The 18,500-nt window shown below is 35.7% G+C and overlaps 1 protein-coding gene across 2 annotated transcripts in view; it reads left to right on the top strand.

Annotated features, from left to right (window-relative positions):
- NRDC (nardilysin convertase) overlaps positions 1–18,500 on the top strand; it is a 96,439-nt gene that overhangs the window by 24,183 nt on the left and 53,756 nt on the right. Inside the window, exons 3-6 of one of the 2 annotated variants that reach the window (XM_021684301.2) lie at positions 746–879; positions 1,812–1,881; positions 2,038–2,119; positions 3,220–3,373. In XM_021684301.2, the coding sequence (XP_021539976.1) occupies positions 746–879; positions 1,812–1,881; positions 2,038–2,119; positions 3,220–3,373 (440 nt within the window). The remainder of the gene's footprint in view (positions 1–745; positions 880–1,811; positions 1,882–2,037; positions 2,120–3,219; positions 3,374–18,500) is intronic. The other variant, XM_021684300.2, reaches the window with a different exon arrangement.

Raw genomic sequence — 18,500 nt, 5'->3', positions numbered from 1 at the left:
GATGTGCATCCAGTGTTTTGGTACCCCTTTTTTTTTGCTTAGGTGGATCAAACTCTAAATGTTTACCTTTTCTAGAGCATCAGGATCAGATTGTAGTGATTATTTAAAAATGGCTAAAATGCTGCCTTTCTTTTCTGAAAACTCAATATGATATACTCCCTCATAAGATATTGATAGCTAATGTTCTGGATTATATTAGAAAGCAATGCAGGAACCTAATATAGTTTGAAGATGAAATCAAATTGTTCATTCAGATGGAGTGGTTACACTCATGAAAGGAAAGGTCCTATGATTGTACATTGGAAATGGTTTATATTCATTGGAATAAGTGTCTGTAACAGGGAAATAAAGTTAGTCAGGATAAGAGGTGCCTTAAGAGTAGTTTAGGGTTTTGCAGTGGTTTTATGATTTAATTTTTATTTGAAAAATGTGGACCTTGTTTAAGGTAAATATGAGAATTAATAAAAGAAGTGGAAAGAAATGATTTTGAGGTTTTTGGAGAACATTTACCTAATTAAGAGTTAACTACTTTTCTGAGGATCATTTTCATCCCCCTCCATTTTCCTCCTCCCAAAAGGAAGTTGTTTTTGATCTGAAAGGTTTGATAAATTAACAAGGTTGAAATTTAAGTATGATAAATACAGAATTAATGATTTGTTCAGGGTTTTCTTAAGTCCTCAAGTATGAATTTCTCAAGTATGAATTTCTTGGGTAGATAATTCTCAAGTATGAATTTCTTTTCTAGCAATCGCAGAGCCTGTTTTTGCTGTGGTCAAAGCTGACTGATAGACTGTGGTTTAAGTCAACTTATACAAAAATGTCTTCAGCCCTGCTGGTCGAGACAAGAAATCTTTATGGGGTAGTTGGAGCTGAAAGCAGGTTAGGCACCTATTAAACCTCACAGAACAGGTTAGACTGTGGTTTGAAGAAGTGGATATTCCCCCATGTTTTAACTGAGTTTATGTGCCTATGTCTTCAAAATGGGATTTACAGTATCAAATGAGGCTGTTTGGTTCTTCTAAAAACATATTTTCATTTTCTGACACATGGTTAGACTTTGTACCAGGTACACGCTCGCTCTTAAAAGTTCTCTTTCTAAAAGAGTAACCATTTATCAAAACGGTCTTTGACACCAAATATGTTAGCCTTTTAAAATTGACATTTGAAAAAGTTGGGGAATTTAATAATTCAACTTCCTATTCCTCAAGGATTCAGATTGACTATTTTCTTCTCCTGTTTTGTGTCTTTTAATTTACAATGATATAATGGTATGCCCTAATCATTTTAAGTGGTATACCTGATCATTTCTATTAGTATACCTAATCATTTATAAGTAGTATACTTCTTGACCATCTGTTTTGTTAAAAACTCTGATTTGCCCAAGGTATTGGGAGAATATCTACTGATATATGTAATCTGTATATGAAGAAATGAAGAACTAAAAAGCCTCTTTAAAGTTTAGTTCTATAGATTTTTAGTAAAGATTTTCTTTTTTTAACCTTTTACTTTATTAGATGTTTTCCTGACACATTTTTACCCTGTTTTAATAAAAATAAAATTTTCTGAAAAACACTGAGAAGTCTCACATCTACTAACTGAGTTACTGAACACAGAGTCTTTAATTGCTAAGAGATCTTTAGAGATAATCTACCTAGATATATTACTTATGCAGATTTCCGAAATCTAATAAATCAGGAAATATACTTGGTTCAGAACTCTGAAATGCTGGCAGGAAATGATATTGGGGTGGGCTGGCTAGTCCCCTTTCCTTTTTTTTTTTTTTTCCTGTCTGTTTCTGCTTTTTCCCTTAGGTCTGCACCTGTTCAGCCTTTGGCAGGATGTCAAGAGGAGGAGCAGCAGGGTGAAACTGACACAGTTCTGGTGAGTTTCACTTTGCTGCTCCTCCTGATACTCAGGGAAAGAATTTTGTTACTTTCTGTTGGAAAACATCCATCTCCAAGTGAATCCTTAATATGTGATGATAGTATTATTCCTTTAGGATTGACTCACTATTTGTATGTGTTCTACTTACTCCAGTCTGCAGCGGCTCTTTGTGTTGGAGTTGGGAGTTTTGCTGATCCGGATGACCTGCCCGGGCTGGCACACTTTTTGGAGCACAGTAAGATCTTTGTAAAATATCATTCCTGAGTGTGTTTTTCCTCCAAATTTTATGAATTGAGAAACTGGTTTGATAGAAGTATGGTATGTTTAACAAGGGAAAAGGCTAAGAAAAAGTATTTATGAATATCATAGGTGAAGACTTAATTTCCTTAACCGTACTAGTTTTGTGGATTAGGATGAAACCACTTAGAAGAATATTCTAAAATGTAGATTTTATTATTGTTCAGGTATTTAAGGCCAACAGATCAGGAGACAATTGCCTGTCTCTAGGAATCTAGTCTTTAACTTTGGGAAGGGCTGTCTCTTCCAGGGTTAACAAGTCCCCAAGATGTCAAAGCATTTGAAATACAGAAAATAAAAAAACATGATTAATATCAAAACAAAACAAAATCTTCAGTTTAACTATGAATGTACCTAAATAAAACCTGTGTGGATGTTATACAGATATAAATACTTAAATCTATATTTGTTTTCCTGAATTATTTGTATTCTGATTTTCTTTTTTTTTTTTTTTTTTTAGATTTTTAAAATTTATTTATTTGACAGAGAGAGATACAGCGAGAGAGGGAACACAAGCAGGGGGAGTGGGAGAGGGAGTCAACTTATACAAAAATGTCTTCAGCCCTGCTGGTCGAGACAAGAAATCTTTATTTCCCCCGCAGAGCGGGGAGCCTGATGTGGGACTCAATCCCAGGACCCTGGGATCATGACCTGAGCCGAAGGCAGTCGCTTAACCGACTGAGCCACCCAGGCGCCCTGTATTCTGATTTTCTAAGCTAATTGCGGGTAAATGCCTCTCCTTAGGAGTTATTATAATAACAATCTGCATACATGCTTATGTTTGCATTTTAACCTTTTTACAAATAAAATATTTCTTTAAAAATAAAATGCTTATTTTTTTTTAGTATAAAACTAATGTATGAGCATTATAGAAAATTACAAAAACATACAATGAAGAAAGTATTATCCAGACACAACCATTGTTAACATGTTGGTATATTTTCTTCCAGTTTTTTTGCATTTGAGAAATGTTACCCTTGATAATAAAAACATTGTCTATATCTTCGTGTTCTGTGATTTTGTGTTCTTTCCACTTAGTGGTGTTCATGGGTAGTTTGAAATATCCAGATGAAAATGGATTTGATGCCTTCCTGAAGAAACATGGGGGTAGTGATAATGCTTCAACTGATTGTGAACGTACAGTCTTTCAATTTGATGTCCAGAGAAAATACTTCAAGGAAGCCCTGGATAGGTAACCAACTCAAAATGTATTTTATTTTAATTATCTAATGACATTTTACAAATGGAAATATTGGACGTTGTTCTCTAGTATTTCTTTTTAAGCAGTACTCTAATTCTGTAGAATTGTCATAATACTTTATTTGGAGAAAGGAGCAAACTATTAAATGCCCTTGGCTCCTGTTCTGTAATACTTAGTCTTTGTATTGAAGATTAAACTGAAACCCTTAAATACCTTTGAGTTTCAGAAATGTAATCTCTGTTGGCTCATTATTGCAATTATTTTTCTAATTTAGTAGAAAATACAGAAAAATAGAAGCAGAAAAGGGATATGATTGTTTCTCATTTTATAATCTAAAGATTACTATGGTTAATGTTTGGTATATAGCCATCTGTATTTTTAAATGTATAGGGGATCATATTCATATTTTTTTATATTTTAACTTCTAAGTTTTAATTCCAGTATAGTTAACATACAGTGTTAAGTTCATTTTAGGTGTACAATATAATGGTTCACCAATTCTGTATTTTACTCAGTGCTCATCAAGATAAGTGTACTCTTAATCCCCTTAACCTATTTCACCCATCCTCCCACCCACCTTCCTTCTGGTAACCATCTATTTGTTCTCTGTAGTTAAGAGTCTGTTATTTGATTTGTCCCTTTACTTCCCTTTGTTCATTTGTTTCTTAAGTTCCATATATGGGTGAATCCTTTTATATTTTTAAACAAGGTGTATCATTTTTACACATAATTATATAATTTATAAAACATAATATTAAGGAATTGTGTATTTTTATTGTATAAGAAGTACCATAATGTGTTCAACAAGTTAAATATGATTGGGTAGTTGAATTGTGTTCAGTTTTCTAGTATTTTTAATGCTGTGATGAATATCTTAATCTTTGTGCACATTTTTAATTATTTCTGTTAATTCTAGGAAGTAAAATTGCTGAGTATATTTGCATGTGGGTTTTTTTTTTTTTTTTGCATGTGTTTTTTTAAGGGTTTTTTTTTTTTTCCTGAGCTTTTGGTACTCATTGCAAAATTGTTTTCCAGAAAGTTTATGTCTATGCATTAGTAGAGTTTTGATATCACAAGGTTGCAGACCAAAGTCTACACTAGAAAAAAGGAGTCACTTCATGCCGAATTCTAGATAAATATAAGATTGAAATATAAGAAATCTTGAATTTGACCAGTGTAATGTAAGCCATTGAGGGCAGAGATTTTTGTCTATTTTTTGTTGATATCTCTCCAGTATCAAGAACTTGATAGATACACAGATATTTGTTGAATGAATTAATACTGTTTTTTTATGGAAAAAATAACCATAAAATAACCATAAATGACGAGAAGATCCTCAAAACATGACAGAAGTTCAGTTTTCTTAAAGAAATTGTCTCTTCCCTTAAGAGAGTAATTTGACTCTGAAAAATCTTTTGGATAAAATTCCCTTAAGTTGAAAGCATGTACCATTATTGAACCCCCAAATTATCAACTCTTTTGCTAAAACAATGTCAAAATCCCATTAAAACTGACACTATTACTTTGATAACATTATCAAGATACAACATTTTGGATTTTCTTCATTAATCTCTAATATGGCTGTCTACCTTGTTCATTGAATTATTTTATGGCTTTTTTTTTTTAAAGATTTTATTTGTCAGAGATAGCCCAAGCGGGGGAGCAGCAGGCAGAGCAGGCAGAGGGAGAAGCAGGCTCCCCTCTGAGCAAGGAGCCCGATACGGGACTCCATCCCAAGATCCTGGGATCATGACCTGAGCCAAAGGCAGACACTTAACTGACTGAGCCACACAGGCATCCCTTTATGGCTGTTTTTATTGTATACTGAAGGACATGCTCATAGCACATATATTTGATACTCAGTGTTTCTGTAATTAAACATTTAATTCCAAAATAACAAAGGACAGGGACAAAATAAATCAGTGAAGGCAGAGGAAATGATACTAAAGGTTATCTTTTCTATGAACTTATAAAATCAGGAATACTCTGAGGATGATTGTGTGCTTACTTATTTCAAAGTTCTTAGCTCCCAAGGTTCACAAAATCCAAACAGGTTTTTGTATGTGTGAAGAAATCTTAAGCCTTAATAGTCAAGTTGAATTCTCATGACTTTATATTTGGTTACAAAAACATAAAAAAATAACCCCCCAAACAAACCAACAACCTCTCACCCTCCCAAATCAAGGAAACCCACATTTGGTTATATCTAAATATAAATAAGGAAAAAGCCCATTTTATTGGAAAAAAGATTAGGCAAAGGGTATGTTGAATAAATTCCGACCACCTCAGATTTGATGAAACGTGGTGTAAAGTTTAAAGAACTTGATTCATTTCTTCGTACTATACATTTTTGATTTAAGGACTGCTTTAGGAAATCGAAAGATATTTACATATTTGTTTCTACTTACAAAAAAAGAACCTACCAGATAAGAATGCTGCTATATTAATAGGAGAAATTAATAAGAATATCAAATCATGAATTTATAACAAATGGTAGTGGTAGAATGTTAAGTACTGTATCTACTATAATAAGTATGATAATATTATATTTCTACAATTACTAAGGAATCAAATGTCTTTGGTTCATTTACAAAGGACTCATTTAGCATGTATTGAGTGCCAGTAGTTCTTTTTTTTTTTTTTTAAAGATTTTATTTATTTATTTGAGAGACAGAGAATGAGAGACAGAGAGCATGAGAGGGAGGAGGGTCAGAGGGAGAAGCAGACTCCCCGCTGAGCAGGGAGCCCGATGCGGGACTCGATCCTGGAACTCCAGGATCATGATCTGAGCCGAAGGCAGTCGCTTAACCAACTGAGCCACCCAGGCGCCCGAGTGCCAGTAGTTCTTAATAGGTCAGTAAAATCCAATTCCTTCACACAGGTCACATTGTATATTAGTATCTTGGATCATTTAAGTAAAAAGTTGAGGAAATGACTGAATTTTTACTCCGGTAAGTAAGTGAGAATGGAAGCTGCTTTTGCCCTCGTGGCATTTGCTAATTTCAATAAATTTGGACTTGGCTTTATCAGGGCAAGAAGTATCAAAGCCCTGGATGTCCACAAAGTGGGATATGTAACAGGAGACCCTCATAATAAGCTGGGACTCAGGTTGAGAAAATGGATCAGCCATCCAAAGGAATTACAGCCTATTTTCAGAATGCCCGAGATTTCTGGTGAACTTCAAGCCTTGTTGTGATTTAACACAGTCCAGAACTGGTCGTGTTCTCAGATCCCTGAGAGAAGCAAGCACAAATTCTTAAAAAAGAAAATGCTTCCGTTGTTGGATAAATGGAAGAAGAAAATCTGAAATATCTTTAGGTAGATGTAGACAATGGAATACTATTCAGCCATGAGAAAGAAGGAAATCTTGCTATTTGCAACAACATGGATGAACCTAGAGGACATTAAACTAAGTGAAATAAGCCACACAGAAAAAGACAAATACTGTATGATCTCACCTATGTGGAACCAAATAAAAAAATAAATAAAAATTAAAAATAAATAAAAAGGAAAAGAAAGAAAAAAATCCAAATTCATAGAACAGAGTGGAATGGTGGTTACCAGAGGCTGGATACTGGGGAAGATGGGGAGATGCTGGTCAAAGGGCACATGCCTTCAGTTATAAGATGAATAAGTTCTGAGGATATATAATGTTTAGCATGGTGACCATAATAATACTGTAATGTACACTTGAAATTTGCTAAGAGAATAGATCTTCAACATTCACGCACACACGCACACACACACACACACAGGAAATTATGTAAGGTGATGGATGTGTTAATTGTGGTAATCATTTCACAAAGTATACATATATCAAGTCATCATGTTGTACACTTTATTTTTTTTTAAAGATTTTATTTATTTGCGAGGGAGAGAACAAAGGGAGAGTGGGAGGGAGAAGCAGACTCCTCACTGAGCAGAGAGCCCTGCATGGGGCTTGATCCTAGGTGACCTGAGCTGAGACCAAGAGTCAGACGCTTAACCAACTGAGCCACCCAGGCGCTCCCAAAATTATACATATTTAAAATGTACAGGAGCACCTGGGTGACTCAGTTGGTTAAGTGTCTGCCTCTTGGTCTCAGCTCAGGTCTTGATCCTCAGGGTTGTGAGTTTAAGACCTGTGCTGGGCTCCGTGCTGGGCATGGAACCTACTTAAAAAAAAAGGGGGGGAAATATTTTGTCAATTGTACTTCAAATAAATCTGCAGAAGAGGGAAAAAAAAACCAAAATGCTTCATCCTAGGCCTTACATTATTGCTCCTATAAATAGTTTTTCAAGTGAAATGATCACTAGTCAAATATAAGTAGGCACACAAAACAAGACATGAGTGAGAACGGAAAGACTTAATTCATTGGAGATCTTAGGCATTGGAATGGTTAGACACAAATTATAAAAATGATTATACTTTCTGTTTTTCAAGAAATAAGGCATTGGGGAGCCTGAGTGGCTTAGTTGGTTGAGCGTCGACTCTTAATTTTGGCCCAGGTCATGATCTCAGAGTCTTGGGATTGAGCCCTGCATCAGGCTCCCTGCTCAGCGGGGAGTCTGTTTGAGGATTCTCTCTGCTCCTCCCCACATTCATACACTCTCTCTAAAATAAATCTTAAAAAAGGAAAGAAGGCACAAGTCTGAATACAGTTGCAAGGAATTGGAAACTGTAACATGTGACCTGTGAGATTTGGAAAATAAAAATGAAAACATCTTGAACTGAGATAATGGTGATTGAAATTGAAAACCTAATGGACTGGTTTAAGAAAAGAGTAATTACAACTGAATATAGAATTAGTGAACTGGAAGATAGGCCAAAAGAAATTCAAAATACAACATAAAGAGGGGAAAATACAGAGAAAAGGAAAAGAGTCAAGAAGATAGAGCAGAAATGTCCAGTGGAGTCCTAGAAGGAGGGGAGAAAAAAATGCAGTATTTGAAGGGTTGATCACTGGAAAATTTTCAGAACATCAAGTCAGAGGTTAAAATAGATTCCAAAAGTGCACATTAAAAGAAATCCATATGTAGAAAAACATAGTCATCCTGCAGAAAACCAAATATAGAAAATCTTTGCCAGATAAAAAGGCAAAATTCCTTCAAAGGAATATTAGATTGATAGATGACTATTTAGCAGCAATAGTAGAAGTTGAAAGACCGTGGGATATCTGCAGTAGCCTGAAAGGAAATAACTACCAACCACAAATTCTACACCAAGCAAAAATATCTTTTAAGAATGATTGTAAAATAGATCTTCAGACACACAGTTGTCACCAGCCAACTTACAGAAGGAAATTCTAAAGAATTTATTTCAGGTAGAAGGAAAATGATGGTCAGAGGTGAAAAAAAAAAGAACAATGAAAGTCATTTTACATGAGTAAGTATAAGTGAACATTGATCATTTAAAACAATTGTGAAATTTAAAAAGTACATAGAATTAAAGCAATAATAGTATATCAGTCAAGGGTAATATAAGTGGAGAAAAGGTATTTTGGGGGGTAGGGTATTGATTAACATTAGACATTGTTAAGTTAAAAGGATACATGTAATATTTTTTAGGGTAACTTCTGAAAGGACAGAATTTGAGGGGCACCTGGGTAGCTCAGTTGGTTAAGCATCTGACTTCTGCTCAGGTTATGATCTTGGGTCTTGGGATGGAGCCCCAGATCAGGCTCTGTGCTTCGGGCAGTCTCCTTCTCCCTGTCTCTCTCCCTCTGCCCCTCTCTCCACTTGTGCTCTCTCTCTCTCTCTCAAATAAATAAAATCTTTTAAAAAATAAAAATAGGAAAAATAACAGAATTTGAGTGTAAAAATTCCAAACCAGTACAGGGAAAACATTTGTAATTATTTTTTTAAAAAACAATTAAGTGATAAGTCAGGTGGCACCAATTCTTAATTCTAAGGGAATTCACAAAATAAGATGAGAAATCAAGGGAGGCTTGCTTCATGAAAGAGGCAGTTTTCTGGGATCTGAAGGATGAGTAGGAACTGCCCTATGCTGGAGGCAGCCCATGACCTAGACCCCTTTTTAATGATTGTGATGGAGTATCTGCTTTCCAATAAATCTCTTTTCAAGTGATAAAGAGTTGAAGCTGGGACATGGCTGCCTAATTTGATATTTTCAGCCTCCCCTGCAATGAGGTGTGGTCTTGTGGAAAGTCTCACCAGTGAAGTGTGAGTGGAAGTGAGATAATCTCTGACCCTACACCTCAGCTGAAAAAGAAGCAACTTTGAAAATTATGTGTTGAAAATAACAGAGCCGTTATCATCCTGAGTCTCTAAAAGTCTGAGTGCAGGAGTGCTGCCTACTGATCTGGTTCATCTATCCTGGACTGTCATAGTTGCAGGAAATAAACTTCTGTCTTGATTGAGTCATGACATTTTTGGCCCCTTTGTTACAGCAGTTAACATTATATATTTATGCGTGTGTGTGTGTGTATGTGTGTCTTAGTGTGTCTGGGTATGTGTGTATGCATGTGTTGTTTTTACAAAAATAGAAATGTACCATATGTATTGTTTCACTTAACAAATGCATAGTATCAATAGGTACATTTCTTTTTTTTTTTTTTTTAGATTTTATTATTTGACACACACACAGAGAGGGAGAGAGCACAAGAAGAGGGAGCGGCAGGCAGAGGGAGAGGGAGAAGCAGGCTCCCTGCCGAGGACCCTAGGATCATGACCTGAGCCCAAGGCAGATGCTTAAATGACTGAACCACCCAGGCGCCCCTCAACAGATATATTTCTATGATTTTTTGAACCTTTAAGTTGAAAGAATAGTACAAATAATATCCATTACATTTTATCTTGTCAGTTTGCTTTATCTCTCACTCTATTATTTTTCTGAACAACTTCAGTGTGACCAGGCTTTATGATACTTCACCCTTAAATACTTCATTGTGCATCTCCTGTCGAAACATTCTCCTGCAATGCCACAATACCAGTACCTTAAGAAAGTATAATAGTCCCTTACATTATCTAATATGTAGAGCATATTCAATCTGAATTGTCCTCCAATTTTTTTTTTTTAGTTGCTTTGATCTATGATCCCATCAAGGTACATGCATTGCATGCAGTATGTCTCTTTAGTTCTCTGCCCTTTTTGCTTTTTTATCATTTTTAATGTTTTGAAGAGTCCTAGAATATCTTATTTTCTGAATTTGATTGACTCCTCATAATAAAATTCAGGTTAAAAAGGTTTTTTTTTTTTTTAATAATGAATTCAAAGAAAAAAATGGGAGAGACAAACAAGTGGGGTGAGAGGGGGAGGTGTAGATCCATATATATCAGTAATTACTGTTAAATGTATATGGATTAACATTCAGTTAAAAGACAAACATTTTCAAAAACCAGACAGTTACCAAGATTTAGATATAAACATAAAAATACAAAAAGGTTGAAAGTAAGAGGGTCATAAAGTAATATATCATGCAGATAGATATACCAGTATAAAGAAGGCTAGAGTAGTTATATTGATATCAGAAAAAATAGGTTTTTTAAAGCAAAAAAAAATTTTTTTTACTGTGGTTCAAGGCTCACTTCATATTGCTGAAAATTTAACTAGGAAGACATACTTGTTTTAAATTTGAACACATCTAATAACATAGCCTCAAAATAAATCAGATATAAGGACAAATGCACAAATAACCAGCCTCTGTGGGATATTTAACATTTCCTTTTCAGTAATAGAATAACCATTACCATGGTTTCCAGACTACAAATTTTTCCAAGTGTAATAGAAAGCATTAAAAAGTTGGCCATATTTTAAGCCACAAATTCAGTCCAAATTTCAAAGCACTGGAGTCCTGTTAATTATGTTTTCTGATCACAGTGCACAGTTAAAATTCAGCTAGAAATCAATAGCAGAAAGACAACTAGAGCACCCACTTTTGTTTGGAAATTACTAATATGAAACACCTGGGTAAAAGGGAAAGCATGTCTGAAATTAGAAAATATTTTGCAGTGAATTATAAAAACAGAGTATTGTGGGATGCAGGGATAGTAGTACTTCAAGGGAAATATATAATCTTAATTGCATATGTTAGAAGAGAAGAATGCTCAATTCTTTCAACTTCTACTAATGCTGCAATTAGCTCAAATGTTTTTGAGCTAATCAATCTCAGGAAGTCTGAGCAAAATATGCCCAAAGAAGCTATAAGGAAATGGTAAAAATAGCAGAAATTAAAATATAAAGCAAACTGACATCACCAGGAGGGGTGAAGTAAAATTACGTCTGAAAAGCCTCACCTCTATAAGAGCAATGAGAACATTGCCCAAACTCGTCAAAATCAATTTTTTCAGAACCCTGGAAACACATTTAAGAAGCTTAGCAGATTGTAGGAAAGGATAAATTTAATGACATCCACAAGACACATTATAGTTAACCTTTGAAAGCCAAATATAAAGGGAATATTGAAAGTAGCAAGTCAGGAGCGGCTCTTATACAAGATAATCTCAATAAAGTAAACATCTGATTTCCCATTGCACCCATGGAGGCAAGAAGGCAATGGTATGACCTTAAAACTGCTGAAAGATTATAAACTAAGAATTCTTTTTTAAAGATTTTTTTTTAGGGCGCCTGGGTGGCTCAGTTGGTTGGGCGACTCCCTTCAGCTCAGGTCATGATCACGGAGTCCCAGGATCAAGTCCTGCATCTGGCATCAGGCTTCCTGCTCGGCAGGGACTCTGCTTCTCCCTCTGACCCTCCCCTCTCTCGTGCTCTCTCTCACTCTCTCTCTCAAATAAAGATTTTTTTTTTTTTTACACATACAGCAAAACTTTTCTTTTTAGTTTTTTATTTTAATTCTAGTATAGTTAACAGTGTTAGTTTCAGGTATACAATACCGTGATTCAACAATTATGTGCATTACTCATTGCTCATCAAGATAAGTGTACTCTAATCCCCTTAACCTATTTTCATCCATTCCTCCACCCACCTACCCTCTGGTAACCATCAGTTTGTTCTCTGTAGTTAAGAGCCTTGTTTTTTGGTTTGTTTCTTTTGTTTCCTTTGTTTCTTAAATTCCACATATAAATGAAAATCATATGGTATTTTTTCCCCCTCTGGTTGACTTATTACACTTAGCATTATACTCTCTACATCCACCCATGTTATTACAAATGGCAGGATTTCATGTTTTTATGGCTGAGTAATATTCTGTTGTGTGTATGTGTATATATATACAAAATCATCTTTATCCATTCATCTGTTGATGGACACTTGGATGGCTTCCATAATTTGGCTATTATAAATAATGGTGTTATAAACATAGGGGTGCATACATTCTTTCAAATTATTATTTTCATATTCTTTGGGTAAATGCCCAGTGGTGCAGTTACTAGATCATATGGTAATTCTATATTCAGTTTTTTGAGGAAGTTTTAAACTGTTGTCCACAGTGGTTGTACCAGTTTGCATTCCCACCAGTAGTGCATGAGAGTTCCTTTTTCTCCACATCCTTGTCAACACTTACTGTTTCTTGTGTTTTTGATTTTAGCCATTCTGACAATGAGGTGTTATCTAATTGTGGTTTTGATTTGAATTTCCTTGATGGTGAGTGATATTGAGCATCTTTTCGCGTCTTTTGGCCATCTGTATGTCTTCTTTGGAGAAATGTCTGCTCATGTCTTCTGTCCATTTTTTAACTGGATTATTTGTTTTGTATAAGTTATTTATATATTTTAGATACTAATCCTTCATTGGATATATCATTTGCAAATATCTTTTCCCATTCAGTAGGTTATCTTTTAGTTTTGTTGACTGTTCCTTTCTTTGTGCAGAAACTTTTTATTTTGGTGTGGTCCCGGTAGTTTAATTTTGGTCCCTGCCTAAGGAAACATATCTAGAAAAATGTTGTTACAGCCAGTGTCAGAAAATTACTGCCTGTGCTTTCTTCTAGGATTTTTATTGTTGCAGGTCTCACATTTAGGTCCTTAATCCATTTTTAGTTTATTTTTGTGTATGGTGTAAGAAAGTGGTCCATTTCATTATTTTGCAGGTAGCTGTCCAATTTTCCCAACACCAGTTGTTGAAGAGACTGTCTTTTCCCCTTGCATATTCTTACCTCCTTTGTTGAAGATTAATTGATCATATAATCGTGGGTTTATTTGTGGGCTCTCTGTTCCATTCCATTGATCTATGTGTCTGTTTTTGTGCCAGTATCATGCTGTTCTGATTACTGCAGCTTTGTAGGATATCTTGATATCTGGTTTTGTTTTTCTTTTTCAAGATTGCATTGGCTCTTTGGGGTCTTCTGTGGTTTTGTACAAATTTTAGAATTATTTGTTCTAATTCTGTGAAAAATGCTGTTGGTATTTTGATAGGGATTGCATTAAATCTGTAGATTGCTTTGGGTAGTATGGACATTTTAACAATATTTTTTTTTCTATCAATCCATGAGCATGGAATATCTTTCCATTTGTTTGTGTCATCTTTAATTTCCTTCATCAATGTTTTATAGTTTTCAGAGTACAGATCTTTCACCTCCTTGTTTTTTATTCCTAGGTATTTTACTATTTTTGGTGCAGTTGTAAGTGGGATTATTTTCTTAATTTCTCTTTCTGGTGCTTCATTTTTAGTGTATAGAAATGCACTGTATATTGATTTTTGTATTCTGCAACTTTACTGAATTCATTCATCAGTTCTAGGAATTTTTTGAAGTCTTTTGAGTTTTCTATATATAGTATCATGTCATCTGCAAATAGTGAAAGTTTTACTTTTTCCTTACTAATTTGTATGCCTTGTATTTCTTCTTCTTGTCTAATTACTGTGGCTAGGACTTTCAGCACTGTGTTGAATAAAAGTGGTGAGAATGGACATCCTTGTCTTGTTCTCACCTTAGGGGCAAAGCACTTAGTTTTTCCCCTTTGAGTATGATGTTAGCTGTGGGTTTTTCAAATATGGCCTTAAAATGTTGGGGTATATTCCCTGTAACCTACTTTGTTGAGGGTTTTTTATCATGAATGGGTCTTGTACTTTGTCAGATGCTTTTCCTGTATCTATTGAAATGATCATACGATTTTTAAATTCTTTCTCTTGTTGATGTGATGTATTACATTAATTGATTTACAAATATTGAACCATACTTGCATCCCAGAAATAAATCCCACTTGTTGTGAGTGATTTTCTTAATGTATTGTTGGATTCGGTTAGCTAATCTTTTGTTGAGGATTTTTGCATCTATGTTCGTCAGAGATATTGGCCTGTAGTTCTTTTTTTTTGTAGTGTCTTTATCTGGTTTTGGTATCACGGTAATGCTGGCCTCATAGAATGATTTTAGAAGCTTGCTTCCTTTTTTTTTAGAATAGTTTGAGAAGAATAGTTATTAACTGTCCTTTAAATGTTTGGTAGTATTCATCTGTGAAGAGATCAGGTCCTGAACTTTTGTTTGTGGGAGTTTTTTGATTACTGATTCAATTTCATTGTTGGTAACTGGTCTGTTCAAATTTTCTTTCTTTCTGATTCAGTTTTGGTAGGTTATAGGTTTCTAGGAATTTAACCATTTCTTCTAGGTTGTATAATTTGTGGGCTAATAGTTTTTTTTTTTTTTTTTTTTTAAAGATTTTATTTATTTATTTGACAGAGAGAGACACAGCGAGAGCGGGAACACAAGCAGGGGGAGTGGGAGAGGGAGAAGCAGGCTTCCCGCTGAGCAGGGAGCCCGACGTGGGACTCGATCCCAGGACCCTGGGACCATGACCCGAGCCGAAGGCAGTCGCCCAACCAACTGAGCCACCCAGGTGCCCCGTGGGCTAATAGTTTTTCAGAATATTCTCTTACAATCCTTTGTATTTCTGTGGTGTCTGTTATTTTTCCTCTTTCATTTCTGATTTGTTTACTTGAATCCTTTGTTTGTTTGATGAGCCTGGCTGAATGTTTATCAATTTTGTTGATTTTTTTTTTTTCTTTTTCAAAGAACCAGCTCCTGGTTTCATTGATCTGTTCTTTTTGTTTCTATTTTGTTTATTTCTGCTCTAGTCTTTATTATTTCCTTCCTTCTGCTGGTTTTGGGTTTTGCTTGTTCTTTTTCTAGCTCCTTTATTTATTTATTTATTTGACATAGAGCAACAGTGAGAGAGGGAACACAAGCAGGGGGAGTGGGAGAGGGAGAAGCAGGCTTCCTGCATAGCAGGGAGCCCGATGCGGGCTCAATCCCAGGACCCTGGGATCATGACCTGAGCCGAAGGCAGCTGCTTAACCGACTGAGCCACCCTGGCGCCCCTTTCTAGCTCCTTTAGAGGTAAAGTTAGTTTGCTTATTTGATATTTTTCTTGCTTCTTGAGTTAGGCCTGTATTGCTATAAACTTCCTTCTTAGAAAAGTTTGCTGCTTCCCAAAGATTTTAACTGCTGTGCTTTCATTTTCATTTGTCTCCATGTATTTTTTTATTTTCTCTGATTTCTTAGTTGACCCATTCATTGTTCAGTAGCATGTTATTTAACCTCCACATAATTGTGCTCTTTCCAGATATTTTCTTGTGGTTGATTTGTAGTTCATAGCATTGTGGTTAGAGAAGATGCATGGTATAACTTCAGTCTTTTTAAATTTGTTTAGACTTGTTTTATGGCCTAATATGTAGTCTATTCTGGAGAATGTTCCTGTGCACTTGAGAAGAATGTGTGTTCTGTTATTTTAGGATGGAATGTTCTGAGTATATGTGTTAGATCCATCTGGTACAATGTGTCATTCAAAGCCATTATTTCCTTGTTGCTTTTTTTTTAAGATTTATTTATTCATTTGAGAGAGCGAGAATGAGAGAGAGTACATGAGAGGGGGGAGGGTCAGAGAGAGAAGCAGGCTCCCCGCCGAGCAGGGAGCCCGATGCGGGACTCGATCCCGGGACTCCAGGATCATGACCTGAGCCGAAGGCAGTCGCCCAACCAACTGAGCCACCCAGGCGCCCTCCTTGTTGCTTTTCTGTTTGGATAATCTGTCCATTCATATGAGTGAGGCATCAAAGTCCCCTACTATTACTCTATTACTATTGATTACTTCCTTTATGTTTATGTTATGCTCTTACGTTTGGTGCATAAATATTTACAGTTATTATATCTTCTCGTTGGGATTGTTCCCTTTACGATTATACAGCGTCCTTCTTGTTCTCTTGTTACAATCTTTGCTTTATTTTTTTTATTTTTAAAGATTTTATTTATTTTGATGGAGAGAGACACAGCAAGAGAGGGAACACAAGCAGGGGGAGTGGGAGAGGGAGAAGTAGGCTTCCCACCTTGTAGGGAGCCTGATGCGGGGCCTGATCCCAGAACCCTGGGATCATGACCTGAGCCAAAGGCAGATGTTTAACCATCTGAGCCATCCAGGCGCCCCATACAATCTTTGTTTTAAAGTCAATTTTGTCTGATATAAGTATTGCTACCCCAGCTTTCTTTTCACATCCATTTGTGTGATAAATACTTCTCTATCCCTTCACTTTCAATCTGCATGTGTCTTTAGGTCTGAAGTGAGTCTTTTTTAGGTAGCATATAGATGGATCTTGCTTTTTTACCCATTCCATTACCCTATGTCTTTTGCTTTGAGTGTTTAGTTCATTTACATTCAATGTGATTAGTGATATATATGTACTTATTGCCATTTTATTACTTGTTTTATGGTTGTTTTGTAATTATTCTCTGTTCCTTTCTTCTCTTGCTCTCTCTGTCATGATTATTTGGCTTTCTTTAGTGATATACTTGGATTTCTTTGTCTTTATTTTTTTCATATCTGTTACTAGTTTTTGATTTGTGGTTACCATTTGGTTTGTATATAACATCTTCTGCATATAGCAGTCTATATTAAGCTGATGGTCACCTAAGTTTTAGCCCATTCTTTACTCCTCTCCCCACTATGTTTTAGGCATATGGTGTCATACTTTACATCCTTTTCTTTTGGGAGTGTTTTAACTGATGTTTACAGATACACTTATTTTTCCCACTTTTGTGCTTCCTACTTTTTAAACTCTTATTTATAGTCTTTGCTTTCCACTCATAGAGTTCCCTTTAATATTGCTTATAGGGCTGTTTTGGTGGTCATAATTTCCTTTAACTTTGGTCTGTCTGGGAAACTCTTTAGCTCTCTTTATATTCTGAATGGTAGCCTTGCTGGATAGAGTATTCTCGACTGCAGATTTTTCCCTTTCAGCACTTTGAATATATCATGCCACTTCTTTCTGGCCTGTAAAGTTTCTGATGAAAAATCAGCTAACAGCCTTATGAGGTTTCCCTTATATGTAACAGTTTTCTCTTGCTGCTTTTCAAATTCTCTTTTTATCACTACTTTTTGCCACTTTAACTACTATGTGTCTTGGTGTGGATCATCTTGGGAGATCTGTGTGCTTTCTGGATGTGGATTTCTGTTTCCCTCACCCAGATTCAGGGAGTTTAAAGCTATTCAAATAAATTTTCTGTCACCTTTCCTCTCTCTTCTCCTGAGATCCCTATAAAATGAATGTTATTACATTTGATGGTGTCACTAAGTTTTCTAAGTCTATTTTCATTTAGTGTTTTTTTCCCATCTCCTCATCTTGATTGCTTTCCATTACTCTGTCTTCCGGGTCACTGATCCATTCACTTGCTGCTTCTCATCTATAATTTATTCCATCTAGTGTATTTTTAATTTCACTTTCTGAGTTCTTCATCTCTGATTGGTTCTTTATGTTTTCTGTCTCTTTGTAAAGGGTCTCACTGAGGTCCTCCACTCTTTTCCCAAGTCCAGTGAGTATCTTTATTATTATTACTTTAAATTCTCTATCAGGCATGTTACTTATCTCTGTTTCATTTTGGTCTCTTGCTGTGGTTTTGTCTTGTTCTTTCATTTGGGACATACTCCTCTGTCTCCTCATTTCGTTTAACTTTATGAGTCTGTTTCTGTGTGTTAGGAAATTCAGCTACATCTCTTGCTCTTGAAAGTAACAGCCTTTCGAAGAACAGGTCGTGTTGCCCTGCAGTGCAGTGTCCTTTGTTCACCAGAACCTGGTGCTTCAGGGGTGTCTCCTATGTGTGTTGTGGGCATCCTGCTGTTGTGGCTGAGCCGCTTTTTTCTTTAGTCCACTTCTCTGCAATGGTTCTCTTTGTTTGTTTGGCTCCTGTGCTGTTAGTGGGCCAGTCTGCGGCCACCTTGGGCTTTAGTTGAGTCAGAC

Source organism: Neomonachus schauinslandi, chromosome 4 (genome assembly GCF_002201575.2).
Source record: "Neomonachus schauinslandi chromosome 4, ASM220157v2, whole genome shotgun sequence".
Lineage (NCBI taxonomy): Eukaryota > Metazoa > Chordata > Mammalia > Carnivora > Phocidae > Neomonachus > Neomonachus schauinslandi.
Note: the sequence above shows the minus strand (reverse complement) of the source record. Positions and strands in the feature narration are given on the sequence as shown.